This window comes from Chinchilla lanigera, unplaced genomic scaffold (assembly GCF_000276665.1).
Source record: "Chinchilla lanigera isolate Chin_1 unplaced genomic scaffold, ChiLan1.0 scaffold00015, whole genome shotgun sequence".
Classification (NCBI taxonomy): Eukaryota; Metazoa; Chordata; class Mammalia; order Rodentia; family Chinchillidae; genus Chinchilla; species Chinchilla lanigera.
Genome location: NW_004955416.1, coordinates 5,029,425 through 5,046,978, shown reverse-complemented (window position 1 = coordinate 5,046,978; position 17,554 = coordinate 5,029,425). Strand labels below are relative to the sequence as shown.

General features: G+C 40.4%; 1 protein-coding gene across 2 annotated transcripts; it reads right to left on the bottom strand.

Moving 5' to 3' along the window:
* Positions 1-1,558: 1,558 nt before the first annotated feature.
* Positions 1,559-16,259, bottom strand: Tmco5a (transmembrane and coiled-coil domains 5A). Of its 2 annotated transcripts, XM_005381195.2 has the most exons (12): positions 16,193-16,246; positions 15,576-15,643; positions 13,827-13,976; positions 13,312-13,435; positions 12,877-12,927; positions 12,125-12,196; positions 10,504-10,560; positions 10,022-10,081; positions 9,148-9,212; positions 7,961-8,018; positions 5,232-5,272; positions 1,559-1,943 (listed from the first exon to the last, which is right to left on the bottom strand). In XM_005381195.2, exons 2-12 carry the CDS (start codon positions 15,608-15,610, stop codon positions 1,745-1,747), a joined length of 912 nt encoding a protein of 303 aa, XP_005381252.1. In that variant the 5' UTR covers positions 15,611-15,643; positions 16,193-16,246; the 3' UTR covers positions 1,559-1,744. The 2 variants fall into 2 exon arrangements, with proteins under 2 accessions (XP_005381252.1, XP_005381253.1); XM_005381196.1 differs by lacking the exon at positions 12,877-12,927 and having other exon boundaries at positions 13,300-13,435; positions 16,192-16,259.
* Positions 16,260-17,554: the final 1,295 nt, after the last annotated feature.

The window sequence follows — 17,554 nt, the reverse complement described above, 5'->3', positions numbered from 1 at the left end:
ACACTTTGATCACCTTGCATAGATCACTTCTCAACAGTGACACCCTGTGGCCTTGAGAAGCAATAGCAGTGGATCAACGCATCTCGTGATCATTCCTGGCCATTGTGGAAGCCAGAGGGGCCCCCTTGCTGCCCGTGGACTTCAGAACCGTCAAGGCTGCTGACCATTTAGAAGAGGAAAACTACAGGAGGAGTTTGGATACATCTGTTTATAAGGCATGTGGGTGCTTCAGTAATTTTAATTAGAAAAGATAAGACATGGGACCATGAATCAGTGAAGTAGCTTATACCAGTCATAGGCTTTTTATTTAGGATGCTTGCTTACCGTACCTCCAGAAGGTGGATTAATTGCACAGCTCTCATGCTAAGCTTCTTGCAGTAGTTTACATCAACCTATGATCTTGAGAATTTACAATTTCCTTGGTAGAAGACATGAAGTGAACTATAAATAGGTGAGTCTATTTAATTGCTAGAGTTTGGTGATTAAGCTGACCTCCACTTTAGCCCGTCTAGCACCCCTTTGTCTTTCTATGGGAGCAGAACCTCCTCTCTTGTGCGAAGTGTATTCTACATAATTTAGGTGGAACCAACTTCGTTATCTCTTTCTTCTCCTTTGCCTCATCACAAGGATTTGTCACATCACTGCTTGACTGATTCAAACTCCTCCACTTTGGGCCACATCGAATGTAGGTAAAGTGTAGGTAATTGACCCCAGGTGCATGGGCTTGTGTTCCTCTCTGGACCTTATGGTGGAGCTATGGGAAGACTCTTTTATTCTGCTAAGGCTGATAACCTGGTATTATGGAATTCAGGCTTTTTTTCAGCCATCCTGCCACTAAAAGAGTGAGAGGAGCAAAGCAGATAAAGCATGGATAACACTGAGGCTTCTGGGTCCAGCCTTGCCCAAAGCTTCAAACCTAGTATACTATTTATTTTTCTACTCCATGAGGAGATTAATATTTATATATGTAAGTTATATAAGAATTAGACATATATATGTTATATATGTATATATATATGAATATCTATCTATCTATCTATCTATATATGTTCACCAGTGGTGGTGAGCCTATGGCATGTGTATTTTTTAAAAGATAAAACAGGTTGGGAACAGGTTGGGGCTGGGGATTTAGCTCAGCGGCACAGTGCCTGCCTGGCAAGCGCAAGGTCATGAGTTTGATTCCCGGTACCAGAAGAGAAACAAACCAAAAACCAAACAAACAAACAGAAAAAGCAGATTAATGTGTGTGTTGTTTTTCCTAAACTGAAACCTCGGTATTCAGGTTGAGTTGCAGTACTGACACTCAGTTGTGAGTGAGTGAGTTTTGGGTTGTGGGTTGGGCACTCACCTCTGAAAGTTCTCCATCACTGCTTTAAAAGTTCTAATATAAACAGTGAGCAATCTGCATTTAAGCGTTCAATCTCTGTAGATGTTTGAGATGCACTAGAATCACTGCTTAACTGTAATTTTGCCTAACATCTATATAATTCCCCCAGTGCTCAACGGGACCGTTTGTTTACTATCAGACACTATTCAGCTTCTCCATAGAGACGCAGGAAGCTATTGACAGAGCTCTTTACTGGGCAAGGTTAGTCTTGGACAACTGTTTCAGAAGAGGAAGTCATCACGTAGGCAAAGCTTGGAGAAGAAAGCGAGGAAATCTCTTCATTCCACAAGTTCCACGAGTTCTTATCCACGGCCTTAGTCCAACTTGCCTTCTGTTGCGCAAGAATACTTCTTGGGATCAATGAGGTAACAGGTCCTCTGTCTCAAGCGTGAGAGAGGGAAAAAGGAAACATCTCAGCTTCCACAAATTGCTCCTGCTCAGTATCTTTGGCAGGGTGTTGACAAGGAGATCTGGATTTATAAATGTTATGTGCAAGAGCATGAATCCCAGCAGTCTCGCCAAAAATAGGATGATGAAAAAGAGACAGCAACAAATTCTGAAATGAGACAGCCAGGAAGACGTGTTAACTAGAGGTTAGGAAATGTGGAACCAAATAAAGTGTCATAATAATAATGAATGCAAGCCTGGCTCCTCCTTGATATTCTAACATCTCCATCAGTTATGATCATTTTTCCTGATAACACTATAAAGGCAGCCCCATTCCCTTATACTGGTTGACTTCATTACTGTGTTTTAGTATCTTTATGGTATGTACCACTATTCTATCATAATCTTGTTCCTTTATTTTTTCTTTATTTTATTTTGGCAAATAATTTTCCAAAGACTTTGTATCACATTATATCCTACCAACAAGGTATATATTTTTGTGGGCCCACATCCTCTCCAACACTTAATATTATCAGGTTCCTAAAATTCTTCCAATCAAATGGGTGTAAAGTACCATCTCTCTTGGTTTCAATTTGCATATCTCTAATGAAAAATGATGCTGAACAGATCATAACTTATTGATTTTGTGTCAATTATATGCACTAATCTGTGTCAATTATATATACTAATACTTGCCAATTTATATACTAATCTGGGATTTTCTTATTGATTTGTAGGAGTTCTTTTTATGTTCTTGATATCAGTCCTTTTCTATTATGTGTAATGTTTCATGTTTCCCCAGTTGTATAACTTTTACTTACTCTGAGGTATTAAGGAACAAAAGTTCTTAATGTTAACATTGCTTTCTGTGTTGTCCTGTTTAAAAAGTAGTTTCTTACCCCAAGGCTGGAAAGACACATGATTTTTTTAAAATTAAAACTCTATAGTAGTTTTAAAATATGTACACAAATTCTGTTACTCTTTTCTTCAAGAGATTTCTCTCCGTTGAGTGTGGATGGGGCCTAATGATTCGTTTCTACAGACGGAAACATGATGGATACCACAGTGTCTTCCTAGACTACCTCACAAAGGCACATGGCTCCCCTCTGATTCTTGGGGGGAAGCCAGCTACCATGCTATATGATATGTGCAAGCAGCCCTTTGGAGAGGCCCATGTGTGTAGGAGCAGATCGCCTGCCAAGTACTAGAAAAACCTGCAGGAGATGAGAGTAAATTACCTTGGAGATAGAATTCCAGCCAAAGACAAACCTTCAAATGGCCGCAGCTTTGGTCAACGTTTTGACCACAGCCTCAAGACAGACCCTGAGACAGACCCTCTTAGCTAAGCAACACACAGGAAAGTGGCTCACAGAAACCATGAGAAAATGTTTGTTGTTGAAACCAGTAAGTTTTTTTTTGTTGGAGCGGGGATTTATTAGGCAACAAAAGATAAAATAATTTCATAGATTTTAAAATTTGTGTTGACATTTAAGTCTTTAATGCACATTTTTGGCATATTTTATATAGAGGTCCAATCTTTTGCTCACCTGGGTAGCTGTTTTTCCCCTATGTTGTTCTTATTGGACAATCCTTCCTTCTCCTCTGACATGTACTCACTGTCACATGCCAAAGTTCTCTGCGTGCACTGTTTCTGGCTATTGCTCATGACCCAAACTGACCATCCTGCTGGTCACCGTTCCTGTTTCTTTGCCAGTGCCACACGACTGTAACTGCTGTTGCTTCACCCTACCATCTGATCTCTAGAAGGGCATGTTCCACACTTCCTGTTCTTCTTTAAAATGATCTAGCTTATTCTTGGCCCTTCACTGTTTCATATATATATAGTATATTTTAGGATCATTCTATTCAATTCTATGAAAAACCTGTTGGAGAATTTGATTGGAATTCAGTTGAATGTACTAATCATTTGGAGACAGTTGATATCTATGATATAAAGTTTTCTATCTACTCTCATGGTATTTTTCTTATTTCATTCGTATGCTCTTAAATTTCCTAATAAATTTCTATAAGCTTTACTCTGGAAATCTTGATTTCTTCTTTAATTCCTTAACCCTTCAGGTTTTAAAATAATTTGCACATGCAAACTGCTACCATTTCCTTTTCTACATTATCCCTTCCCAGCTAAGCCAGGCTGCCTCCTGCCTCAGAGCAAATTCACCACCTACTTCCAGTCAGAAATGATCCCTCCCCCACCAGCTTTCTCAAGTTTTCTTCTACAGTTATCTTTGTGACAAGACCCAGAATTCATTCTAGTACAGCAGCATAGGCAGAATTAGAATAGGAAGCCTTTACAAGCCTTTCTCACCTCTCTCCCTCAGACTAAATACAGTGCCTATGAGAAGGTTCTGGGATTACATCCCCACAGAAATCCTAGGAAAAATCTAGTTTTCCTCTCTTGAGTTACTTCCCAGTATACCAGTACCCTAAAAGGTGTAGGGACAGAAGAAGAGGAGAGACATTTAAAGTTAGATGTGATGAGCTAGAGCCGCAGGATGTCTTTGTTCGGGTTCCCTTCAAGACACCGGCTCTCTTTAGGACAATCAATCCTTATCCCACCTAGGAGATTCCACACTGAGCTCTGGGGTTATAGGCAGCCTAGGACTTCTGGGGAAAATTCTGCTAGTTTTTACAGAAATGTTGTGTAACAACACAAATAAAGATATTGGAATATGTAATACTTCACTTATCTAGTATGAAGGAGTGCTCTGCCTAAGCAAATTTTCCAGACAATTGGAGCTGACCTTTTAGCACCAATAATTTTATGTTAACTATTTTGATGGAACTCTTGAAATCCTATTTCATACCACTTTGAATATATATTTCTTTATGCTTTCTTAAACAGATCATACTGAACATAATTTGGCTTTTTCTTGGAGGTGTGAGAACTTCATGAATACCAATTTTACTTTGCTATCCCAGTGATTTGCTCAGGATTACTATCCATACAAATGTTGGAATCGTGAGTTCCTTCTCAGTTTAACAAGCATTTTTTAGCAATTATTATGTGTTGGATATATTAGGTGCGTGTTTGGCAATCATTTTTTCCTTCTCTTTTATCTGCTCTCAGGAATTTTAATCCATTTCTAGTGAAATGTTGCTGCTGGGAAATCACATACATCAGGCTAATTCAAATTGTCAAAAGGGAAAGGGAAGAAATACAAGATTCACCACATCTATTTTTAGGTGATCAGATTTCTTTCTCTTACTAGGTTGGTGGCTTCTAACACTGGGAAGTTGAGATTAATTTGCCTATGGATAATAAAGTCATAACGTTAGAACTGAGGAATGTAGTTGATGACACTAGTTTGCTGATTTGATGTATGTGTGCGTGTATGTGTGTGTGCGCAAAGTATTTTTTGTCTACATTTTGCTCTCTGCGAGGATGGCTAAATGGTTCTAGTTTTCCAGGATGCTTACATACAGATATTTTGCTTACCTTTTACCCAAACATGTTGCCATTTTGGGGACAGAAACACACTGGAAGAAGAAGAAAAAACATTGATAAATAGGGAAGTGTTGGAAGCTATTATCACTGTCAAATAGTATTTAGTGAGGCATTCATGAAATGTTATATTTAGGAAATATTTTACAAATTCTTTTGAATAAACTAAGGTGCAGGAAGATTTAGTATGATGTGGAAGATTGTATAGCTACTTAGTGGTCAGACGGGGCTGCACTGGGTTCTCTGGCTTCCCAGTCTTAGTTCTATAAACTGTAGCCATCTACCTCCTACTATGGAGAAACTTACATGTTATGTAGACTCCACAAAGGGCTCCTAAGAGAGAAATTTTGAAAGACATAACGATGTAAAGATGAAGATTTCTAGTTTTCAGTGGCATTTCTCTCCCAAAATATTTATGTATTTGTGGTTTTAAGTTCCTTGTGAGATCAAAAAGGAAATTATGGTCAGATTTTAGAGTTGTAGAAATGAGGCTCACAGAATTAGAATCAGAAACTTTCTGGATTACCAACTCAGTTCTATAGCTCAAGTGAGGTTGTACAGAATGTCAGATAGTCAATTGCTCAGGCAGCCTCTCTGTGATCTTGCTTAAACATCAATAGGCTTTTTTTAGATGTCTCTCCAAAGCCTCACAGGCTCATAGGTGTGGCTTTTGGGAGGAGGCTGTATCATGCTTGTGTAATGCTGGATTAGATGTGCATGGTAGGGTATTGTAATTGGATTTGTCCATTGATTGGTTTAGCATGATTCTGGGTGTGGATAATGAGAAGTCCCACCCTGGGTGGGACAATTAATAGGCTCGTAGTCTGGATGGAATAAAAAGGGAAAAGAAGGCCTGCTGTTTGCTGCTTTCTTCCTGTCCTTCCATGGACTGTTTATCCTCTGCCATGCCCTCTGCCACACTTCCCTGCCTTTGAGCAAGCCAACTATAGACCGAAACCTCTACAAACTGAGCCAACATGAAGCCTTTCCTCCTTCAACTTGTGAGTGTTGGATATTTTGTCCCACTGAAGAGAAAAATAACTAACACAGTCATCAAACCATCATGGGATTCTGTTGTGCTTCATGAAGAAAATTCTACTTTTTCTCTCACAGCTGGTTAGAAGGAATAGCTTGATGAGCCATGGATTATAGAGAGTGGAACATACTTGTTTGATTCCAAAGAACTCGGTCCAGTTAATTTTAGGAACCTTGTTTGTGGAGTGGAATATGCAAATTTGGGGGCCATAATAACTTGTTTAGGACAATGAGATTTACAGTTACCATGGACATGTTCTAACAGAACTCTGACACTAGCTGATACTAGGACAATGGTCAATGACTTGTATGTTCTTTTAAGGAAGGATGAATTCTTTATTGTTATTATTAAAACTAGTTATTTTGACTGCATAAGATTTCTGGTCAATATAAATGATAAAATTAGATTCCAACAAACATTTATTTCTGTTTTTGAAAGAGTCTCTCATAAAGTTGCTAATTTGCCAAAGCTGGGCTTGAACGCATGATCCTTCTGCTTCAGCCTTCCCAGAGTGTTGGGATTACTGTGTGTTTACTGTCATAAGATACCAGGCTTGGTGCTCCCCACTGGGAAATGCTGCCTCCTTCAGACTTTTCTGTGTGATCTTGGACTTCGTAGATGTTAAATATGGACATTGTGAGTTCAAGGCCAGCCTAAACTACATAGTGAGACCCTGTCTCAAAAAACCACAGAAACTTAAATAAAAGACAGAAAAATATGGTGACTATTTAAAAATTTTAAAAAATAAGTTTTATGGTGAAGGCCATATTACCATTAATTCCTCTCAAAATTCCCCCCTTCCTTTGCACACACTTACTCCATCATCACTTTTGCTTCTTTCTGAGGAAGTTGTGGAAGCCTTCTTTTGTGTCTTTACCCAGCAGGATCAGAATTACAGTGAATGCTGCTGCTGAGTGGAAAGCAGTTTCTTATTCAGTGGAAAGGCAGGCTCATAAAAACATTAAAGTGTGTCCTCATCCACTGTGTGAATAAGGTACCATGTGACTTCACTGGTACCATGTGACTTCTGGCTCTTCCTCAAAGTCAAAATGACCATACAAGGTAAACATTTAGAACTGATACAGGACATCTCTGTAGATATGACAGCACAACCGAAGGCATTCACAACTAGTACACTTCCAGAGCTCTTTCAAAAAGTGGCAAGATTGGTTGTGATGAGGGAGATTAATGGTGATATGTCTTTCATATAATACATTTAAAAATATTTTTAACATTAATTGAAAGTTTTGATCCTACTTCATGTGTTATAATGCCCAGACCAACTCTGGGTGACAGATTCCCAGGGCTCTTTGTGATGAACGATCTGGAACTGTACTTGTATCCACAGGAAGGAGCACCATGATTGCAGGGGTTTGGAAGGGTGGAGTGGGTGCCACATACTGACTTTGTCTATAGAGCATCTCCTCCTTGCTTCTGTTCTGAATTCTCTTAGGTCTTAGACTAGTTTTTGGAGAATTTGTTATTCATTATGGCCTGAAGAGGGAGGTATTGATTTTTCGTTAACATCCTGTTTCTTGTTTTAGGAGTAGGATGCTTTGGAACAATAAGCAATTCTTGGAAAATGCACATGGGAAAATTGGGTGTGTATTGGGTGACTTCTACTTTTTGGAAACTCCTTGAAAGCCAGGGGCAGTAAGAGGAGCTGAAGAAGGTCTGGTGCATTTACCTTGCTATTTTGGCCTTCACACTTTCTCTTCGCAGAGTCCATGCTCAAGACTTTTGACCTAGAGGGAAAAGAACCAAGAAAGGGATGGAAAATAGCATTCAAGCATTCATACTACAGGATGGCGATTTAAAGATAGGTTTATCACCTAAAGGTGCATCCTCTAATGCTGTGGCAACTGACTGCGTGTAGCTGTTTAAATTAAATTAACAAAATAAAAATTTATGTGCTCTGTCACACTAGCCCCTTTTGAGTACTCCGTAGTCACATGCAGCTAGTAGCCACCTATTGAATAGCACGGAAATTTTTATACAATTCCATACTAGACTTTATACAATTCCATTCAGACTTTTCTGTGTGATCTTGGACTTCATAGATGTTAAATATGGACATTGTGAGTTCAAGGCCAGCCTAAACTACATAGTGAGACCCTGTCTCAAAAAACCACAGAAACTTAAATAAAAGACAGAAATCTTCACTTGATTAACAGTCTAGCTTCCTTAATGCTCAGCAAGAGACTTGGAGGTGTCTTTTAGGTCCCAAAACCCCAGCTTCTAGGCCATAGTTTGTATTTGGCCTGTTTAGAAGCTGCATATAGCTTTGATTATTATTTAATAAACAGTAATACATTTTGACTAGGTTTTACCGTAAAAAGAGGGTCAAGAAATGAAGGTGAGGATTTCAGCTTTGTACCATGGTACTCTTAACAAACTCAAGGAACATGAGGCTTTTACTTGCTCATTTCTAATTGTCATATTCATACGGTGTACAGTTTTGAGTTTCATAATATAGTATCTGTGAGGAGTCTAGAAGTGAGTTTCATTTCTTTTCTGCATGAGCGATTTCCCTATGTTTGGGGAAAGAGAGGATGATGTTACTTTCAAGGCCTTTCTTGAAATATAAGGAATGTCCTGTCAAGGTGCCTGCCCACAAACACTTTATAAAATCCATCTTCTTGCTCATAGTATGAGCCTAAGTGATAACGTGATACAATTATTAGTGAGATGTTTTTATGCAGTCTCTTTTTAGGGCTGGAATTCTACAGTTTGTGTGGTCTAGCAAGGCCTGACAGGATCCCGAACAGGGGAAATGTGTTCCTGGGAGGAACTGTGCTGTGAACATTCGCTCTGTCTGAGCTGGAGACGGAGTTACCACTAAACCATGGTGTTCTTTTGTTTGCCAAAGCTCACACTTCTTTCTCAAGGAATCGAGTCTCTAGCTCTTTTTCTATTTTCTTCAAGGTTTCCTGGTACTTCTTCAAAGAAAGGAAAGGAAGCCACAGTTACTTCTTACTTACTATGTTTTTCTAAACATATAAACAGTATTTAAAAAAATTTATTTGTGCATGTTTGCAGTACCTAATTTTAGATTCCTTGTGTGGAGTTGAGCCACGTGCACAACACATATTAATAATGCTTTTCTGCATCCCCCCTTTCTCCCCTCCCCTCCTCTGTCCCTTGATCCCCTTCCCATTTGAGGAAGATCTACTCCCCTACTTCTTTTTTTGTTTGTTTGTTTTTCTCCGGTACCAGGAACCGAACTCATGAGCTTTCTCTTGCCAGGCAGGAGCTTTTGCTGCTGAGCTAAATCCCCAGCCCTTCCCCTACTTCTTATTATCTATCTTTTATTTAGCTCTTTGTTCATAGTTTGAATTTCTCATACAAGAGAAACCGTGCCATATGTAGGCTTGCGGGTGCGATTTATTTCACTTAACATAGTTTCCACTAACCCTAAGAACTTACTACGCTAGGACGCAGATGTCTGGTATTTCTGCTCTTGCTTCCTCTGCTTTCATGGACCCCCCACACCACTGCTCTTATCTCTGATTACCTCATCACTGGCACTGGAAATAGCAGGAAGTGCTCATTACAGGGTGGGATGACCGGGAAGTCAATGGACTACGAAGTGATAGTGGTGATGGTGTGCTGCTGACTTTAAAGTTTCTTTGTAGCACCACCACGAAAAAGCTAAAATTCCTCTAGATGATATTTTTTGAACAACCAAGTTCCATTTCATCCTATCTCTGAATAAAACTCTTTCTGTCCCTTGCCCAAGATGCTGTACCTTTATGCAGAGAGCTTGGTCTGCACAGAGCTGGACTACAAAGGTATGGTCTTCTATTACCTGGAAACCAAAATGGGTTCTTAAATTTTCCTCAGTAAATGGCTGTAAGAACAGGAGTTTGTATGATTCCTCCTATGTCACAGACTCAAAATGGAGTTTCCTCATTGCTCTATTTTTCTGTACATATAAATGTATTTCATTTTGGACATGCTTTGTACATCACATTTCATAGTCCAAATGAGAATTATTTGGGGCCAGTTGGGAGAAAAAGATACAGGGGATAGAATGCAACCTGCTACACATAAAGGAAGGTGACATGGTGAGGGTGTTTGTGTTTCACCTTTTCTTACCACCTGCTATCCCCAACGTGGCCCTCAGACAGGAACCTGCTTACAAGTCAGTCATTTACAGAATGTATTAGACTGGCCAAAGATCAAGCATCCACTTCTTGGAGAGAAGTAACACTGAATTCCCTGTTTTACCTTCACTAGTTTCTGCTCTTGGTCTGCACAGGAAGCTTCCAGCAGCTGTAACTTCACCTACAGAAAGGAAAGGAAGCTAGTAATTCAGCAAGCTGAACATTGCTTCTTATTGCAAAGATGGTCTCCCGGGCTGTGGAAGAGTATGAGGGCACAGCTTCAGGTGACTTTCTGATGGAGAGGTTGAACCATCCAGTGCTTTCTGCAGCTTCTTGGTGAACCTACTCCTCCACATGTCACTTTCATCTGGCTCTAGTCTCACCCTTAAACTGTAATTCTTGGCTTTCTTGTCTCATTTTATTTTGGAAATAAAATCAGTCTTGAAAAACTTTGTGCCTTCTTTTCCTTTTATAAGTCAGTGGGAATTCAAGGCTTTTGCTCACTTCTTTACCCCTCCCCATGTTTCTTCTTCCAGCTTCTTTCCCTAAATGCATGAAATACTGTTTGTTATCAGCAGCATGTGTGGGTATGAAGGGCATGTGTGGATGAGACAGTGTTGAGGCAATAGTGGGGAACACATGGCGTCTTCAACCTCACAGAGTGACATCTAACTGGGGGCATAACAACTAACCTGATAATGGTACGGGGAACAAAAGAATTAAAAACAGATTGACAATACAGTTTAGCGCACGGTGGTGGTATGTGGAGATAATGTGATAGGTGGTCTAGTGAGGTAATACTTGAGTGAAATTGAACTAATAAATATTAGTATAATGCGGAAAAAAATATGTTCCATGGGGAGGTTTGCCAAGGTGAAGATTGGAAAGTAGGATACGTGTGATGTGTGTGAAGTAAGACTTCTGGTAGGTGGCAAAAAAGTGGGAAAGGCAGAGGAGCTGGGTTACATAGGACTTTGCATCTTCTAGAAAGACTTTGGTTCCTAATTGCAACAAGAAGCTGGGAGAGGCATGAAGTATCAAAACACAATCTGATTTGTATTTTTAAAAGTGGAATTTTCTGTGTATGGAAAATGGCTTGTTTAGGATTAAGAGTAGCAGCAGGAAGGGTGGTTAGGAGGCTACTTCAGTTGTCCAGGCTGTGGTGGCTTGCAGAAGGGTCATAGCAGCAATTTTTATTTCTATCAATTACATCCAGGGCTAGTCAGCCAAATACTTCCAAAGACATGGTTTCAGCCCAATGGTGTGAGTCGCAGGGGGCTGAAGCAAGCATGCCACTAAGCTGCTGAATTCCTTCATATATATCATGAAGTTCTGTGACTCTGTGTGGGCTTAGCATCCAGAAGAAAAAAGAATATTCTTTTTCTTTTACACAATCTCATTTTATCCTCAAACTGAGGCTGGAAGGGAGTGATTACATTGCCCAAATTCACACAACAAATTAAGTGGTGGAGCTAAGATTTAAAAGAGATTTTTCAGTTGCTTGAATTGTTACATACGCAGTGGTGCCCTGCTCTTCCTAACAAAAGACAGAACAAACCATCGGGCTTCAGAGTGAAATTATTTACTGAGGGCAGAGGAGGAGAATTCAGCCCCTAGAAGCTCAGGCTGAAACCTGACATGGGAGAAAAATGCAAAGCATTTATTCCGGTTTGCCTTCTCTTCTGATTTGACAGCTTGTCTCCTGGTCACTGTCCAAACCCGTTCGGGATACATTTTCCCTTTACCTGTAACTCTTCTGGGGTGCTGTCCAGATCGCATTGTTCATTCTTGGTTATCTTGTGTGATTTCCTTGCAAGCTACAGTTTCAAATAAAAATATATATTTCAAATAAAAATACGTTCAGTAAACCAACTGAGAAGTGCAGGACATGTTCTGATGTGTGTGGATCAGTAATTATCGCTTGATAGAAGATAATAATCCATGGTCCCTTAAGGGATATTTGATGTTCTCTTTTCACTAGTCTTACATATCAGAGATAAAGTCCACTCAAGGCAAGATATTCCCCTCAACTCCTGATTCCTCTAGGGCTGTTCAGGGAATGGGTTGTAGAGTAAGAGCAACCACAGGAAGCCCATCGTTCTCTGAACAGGGTAGAGGACATGCCTAGCCAAGACAGGAAATCCCTGGGGATTAAGTTAGCTGTGTTTGTACATTTTAAAGTCTCTGTTGAAAGTAAAATTAGCCTCTTAGCATAAAGGTACCAGTCAGTCATTTCTATGGGGCATCTGTTGGAATCTGTTTTCTTGTGAGAGAATGAAGAACCCCTGCTTATAATCACTAAACATCTCATTTATTCCTTTTACCTCTTGTTCACAGACAAAAACAGTGGCTTATAGGACTGAGCCTCAGTCTTAGGACTGAGGTAGTACCCACTCCATGCTCATGCCTGTTTGATATAGGGGTTCCTTCCCTGCCTTGCCTCTTCCATTAACGAGGGTGCTGTGGGGACACTGGGGAACATAGAGCTCCACCCCACCTTTCTCTGCAGTTCTGTTATACTATGGACCAGAGTCTCGTTCTTCCTTTCCTGGGGAGAGAAAGAGGTAAAGGTATAAGTCTGCATTGGTACATCACTGTCATCTGTTCCAATGCAGCCAAGTACTGTCCATTTCACTCCAGCAATATTTTCTGGTAGTAACTCCATCTTACTTGCATGATAGAAGTAGATCTTGAGCTCAAACCACAAGTAAAGTTTGTACCAACGCAGCAGGAATATAGATTTCCACCTGTGGGGTTTCCCACCACTAAACATCACCAAAGAAACCCCACCCTCCACTTGGCCCCTTCCTTGCATGGATGCACTCTGTTATGGCTTTGCATGTAAAAGGGGAAACTAAACTGGCCTGAAGGTTGATGAAAGACAGGATGAAGAACGAAACCTACTGAATGATCTTCCCACCTTCGCACTTACAAGTTTGGCTGTGTTTTCGTCCAGCTGCCGCAAGACTCTTTCCTTTTCCAGTACAATAAAGTTTTCCTTCTCCAATTCCTCATCTTTTGCTGAGTCTTCCATCTGAGTGAGCTCACTTTCTAACCTGCTTGAGACAAGAATGATGACTCATGATTGGCAGTTTTGGAACTGATAAAAGAAGGATGTCAGTTCTCAGGACACTTCAAAAATGACGTGTAGTTTAAGTTGGAAACCCATCTTTACTGGATCCATGGACTCAGAATCGTTTCAGAATCAAGTAAGATCTGATTGATTCCTATGCCACACACCCCAATGTTCTCTCAGTTCAGGTAACTATTACCCAGTTTGTAAATAATCTATTTGAAATGTGCAGTTTTAATATTCTGGCAAAGACACTTACTGCTTCACAGCATACAGGTCTCAAGAGCAAGTAAAAAATCCAGTTTTGCCCTGCTTGCCTTTCTCAGCTCCTTCTTTTGGATTGGAAATTTTCCTCTTAAATCTCTGATACTTACTTCTGAATCTCATGTTCTTTCTCTTGGATTTTGAGAAGCAGCTCCTGATTTGCCTCATCTATTTTCTGCATGTCCTTTTCAAGGTCTGTGTTCAAACTGATAATGTTCCTCTTTGATTGGGCCAACCTTAAAATTTCCATCTTCTCTGACCTATAAATTAAGTCCCCAGATGAATAAAAACTAGTTATTTTAAGATCAATAATTATTGGGCCAAGAGGGATATCAAGAAGACAGTTTCTCAGCCTTGCTCTTCATGGGACCATAGTTTCATTTTATCATTCTTAAAAAATTATATTTCTTAGTCATACTCTATAAAGTGTTTCAAGATTTCTCAACTCAAACAAGGGATGCCTTTCCTGGCCTTACTCCTCCATAGTACTCAAAATAATAGCACACCTCTGATGGAGACCACTATGAAGTGGCTCCAAGCAGATTTAAAATTAATTAATTAGCTTTCTATATTTACTTATGACTCTGTCTCAGGCCTAGGTCCCTTGTTTGGAGATGGGCAGCGGACTCACAGTAAGTGAACATTTATGAATCAGGGTTCCTGGCTGAGGTCTGTAGGGGCCTGTGAGGCCAGTGATGCTTCAAAGGACAAGGAAAGGCCATAGCTGAGGAAGCTTGGCTCCAACTCCAATTAACTAAATAAGACTGTAACTGCAGGTGTCTCACTCCTGTGGTGAATGTCAACCTGGAAATAAGGTAGGCTCCTAATTAGCATAATTTACTTCCTGGGGAAGTCTTTGAACTGACTCCTAAGGTCCTGCTCAGTTCCCACGCTTTCCTCAGTATCAGCCTCCTCTGCTTTAAAACCAAATAAATATAGGCTGCCCAGAGCAGTTCTTTGCCTCAGCCTCCAGAGAATCTTGAATTCTGTGAGAGGGTTCCAATCCTCCTGGAGCCCTAAAATCATAGCACTTCTCTCTTTCATTTAAACCTTTGTCATCCACTCATTTGGGATGTTGTGGGTCTGATCAGTCTGTGATACACCACCACATAGGTTTAATGAAAATCTACTTCCTTAAATAGTCCCTTGCATTGGAGAGAATTGTTTCCCCTAGCAACCTTTTCTTAAATTGTTCACAAAATCTGCTTATGCAATACACTTTTATGGGTATTTTTACCTAGGCACCTGGTGCATCACTTCTGGTTGAGCCTAGTTTTATGCAGAGGTAAGAAAGATTTCTACCTGCTTCTATCTTTCCCTCTCTTGTCCTGCCTCTCCTTTCCTTCCTTTTGCCTACTGGGATGTTTAGGATTCTATCATGACAGCCATTCCACTGAGCACACACAGAATTGCTTCAGGCTGAGCTTTCAAGCAGAGAAGTATCTTTTTAAAAATAAATTTGAGTGAAATAATTGATACTTTTAGAATAGTGTAGAAAGGTCACCTGACACATCGGAGGCTCTCAATAAACTTTTCTTTTTATTGCTTGTGAATTAATTCATTGGTTTGCTTCCAAAGCAATTAACCAGGAATAGGGTCAAAAAGCTTAGGGACTTTGTTTTGAGCAGGAATAATGATACTGGGAAACAGAGCATTACCTTGGAAAAGCTGGCTTGGATGGAGAATTTACAATAGTTATCACTTTATGAAAGAATGAGGTGCTTGGGAAGGGTGCATGGGGGCTGGTTGGACAGATGAAGAAGAAAGAGAGAAACCAGACAATAAGTGAAGGAATTACCAACAGACCTACTTCACACTTTGGTCCTTGGATGTGACTTTGTGTAATTATGATTACTTACTTGTAATCTTGCTGATCTTCCTTTTGGTCTTCCATTGTAGATCCTCTAAATTGCCAGCAGAGATGTATCTAATGAAGTAGAGAAATGGGTATATTCATGGAACACAGAGTAACGGAGATAGGAGTCCCCCAAACAGAAATTAAATTAATGTGTTTCCTCCCTCCAATCCCCCTAATTCATCCACAAACAATGCCAGCCTTCTGTTTCTTCTGCACACAGTCTGATTACACCTCAGTAAGGAAATATTTGAGGATACAGGGATAAGGGTAGAAAATTCCATATACGTCCTGCTAGAAGATACATTAGAGATAGTTTACCAACAAAAATCTACTTATAAATTTGTACAAAACACTGCAAAGAAAAGAAGGTTATCTGTTGTTCTAAAGTCCTTTTTTTCCCTAAACCATCTTGCTTTCCTTAAGGCCCCAAGGGCATGGATATAGGAGTAGCACACATCTGAAAAATATCTCTGCTCTCCTGGCAGGCCTCCACAGGGACTTTGGGGTATTAACGCAATATTAAATAGAGCTCAGAAAACCAAGCAGAAGTAAATTATGTGGTTTTCTTGACTCCTAAGTTTCCACTTTGTCTCTATTTCTTCTGCAAACTCTACTGCCCTTCTGCTGTGGATTGTCTTCCAGTCCGGCCCTAGTCAACTGGCTTCTGAAGAATCTAATCTTTTCCTACTGGAAAAGAATCTCAGTAGAATCTCAGAACTTTCTGTGGGGTCATGACTCTGGATGTCACAGTGGGGTGGATGGCAACGGTTTCTCCTTCCTGCAATCAGAGCCTCCACTGGGTCTGAGGGCTCATAGTGGAGCCTGTCCTCAGCAGGGGTAGTTTCCACGAATCTGATTTCTGGGGTATATGAAGGGACAGCCTCTGTCTTTCTTTTACCTAGAGGCTAAGCCTTCCTTCCTGCCCAAGTGTAACTAAAATGGGAACTTTGGTTCTTTCGGCTAGCAGTGTGATCCCACCACATACACAACTAACTACTCATTCATGCAGCAAACATTTGAAACACTGAAAAACACCTGTGCTTGCCAGGCACATGGGAAGAAAGAGTGAACAGAAGAAGCCAGAGCATTTCTGTTCTCAGAATTCACCTTAGAAGGGAGGTATGCATGGTGTGTGTGTGTGTATGTGTGTGTGTGTGTGTGTGTGTGTGTGTGTGTGTTGGAGGGAAATAGGGGTGACAACAAATAAAGTCAACAAAATAAACAAGTAAATTTTATTTTATATGATAAAAGAACACAATGAAAAACAAATAGCTGAACAGGGTAAGAGAAAAGGCTGTGTGTGTGTGTGTGTGTGTGTGTATAGTAGGGTGTCACAATTTTAAACTGAGTGGTGCAGAGGAAGCAGGTAGGCTGTCCCAGTCCTGGAAGTGGTTGGTGGCAGAAATTTGGTGGACGTGGGGAGAACTTGGTGCATGCAGGGTGAACACAGTCCAGCAGAACCAAGAACACAAAGACCCAGTCCTTTCCCAGTGAAGGTCCATGGATTTGCAGCTTTTCCCTGCATCTGCCATTGTAACTGGCATGGCGAAATGGAACTTTAAAAGTTACATTTTTTTCCTCTAGAGACAAGTGGCATCTCCAAACTTCTTGAGCTTAGAGCATGAACCACCACCCACCTCTCCTCTGGCCAGATGAATGAACAGAATATGCAGACGGTGGCAGTAAGTCTATGTTCAATTTCACTTCCTTAGTCAAGGGAGGGAGAGGTCTGGGTCTAAGAGGGATGAAACAAGCGTGAAGGTGTCCATTGTCTCATAGTAGTCCCTCTTCCACTGTTCCTTGTTATAAAATACACTGCCATCCTGTACAAGGTGAGATGGTGATTTGGGTTATGAGGCCCCTCTGTCTCCTCAGAGCTAGCTTTGAATAAATCTCCTTTTCCCTTTTTACTAAGATAAATGGCCTCTTTGATTTGGTCAGCAGTGAGCAAATGAACCTGACTGTACGGACCTGTGCGGC

Excerpts from the sequence above, each read along its gene's own strand:
- Tmco5a (XM_005381195.2), bottom strand. The coding sequence starts at position 15,610 with ATGGAAGACCAAAAGGAAGATCAGCAAGATTACAA. Across the intron at positions 13,436-13,826 it reads AAAGAACATGAGATTCAGAA|GTTAGAAAGTGAGCTCACTC; the intron begins GTAAGTATCAGA and ends TGTCTCAAGCAG. Across the intron at positions 12,928-13,311 it reads ACGAAAACACAGCCAAACTT|GAAAGGAAGAACGAGACTCT; the intron begins GTAAGTGCGAAG and ends TTCTCTCCCCAG.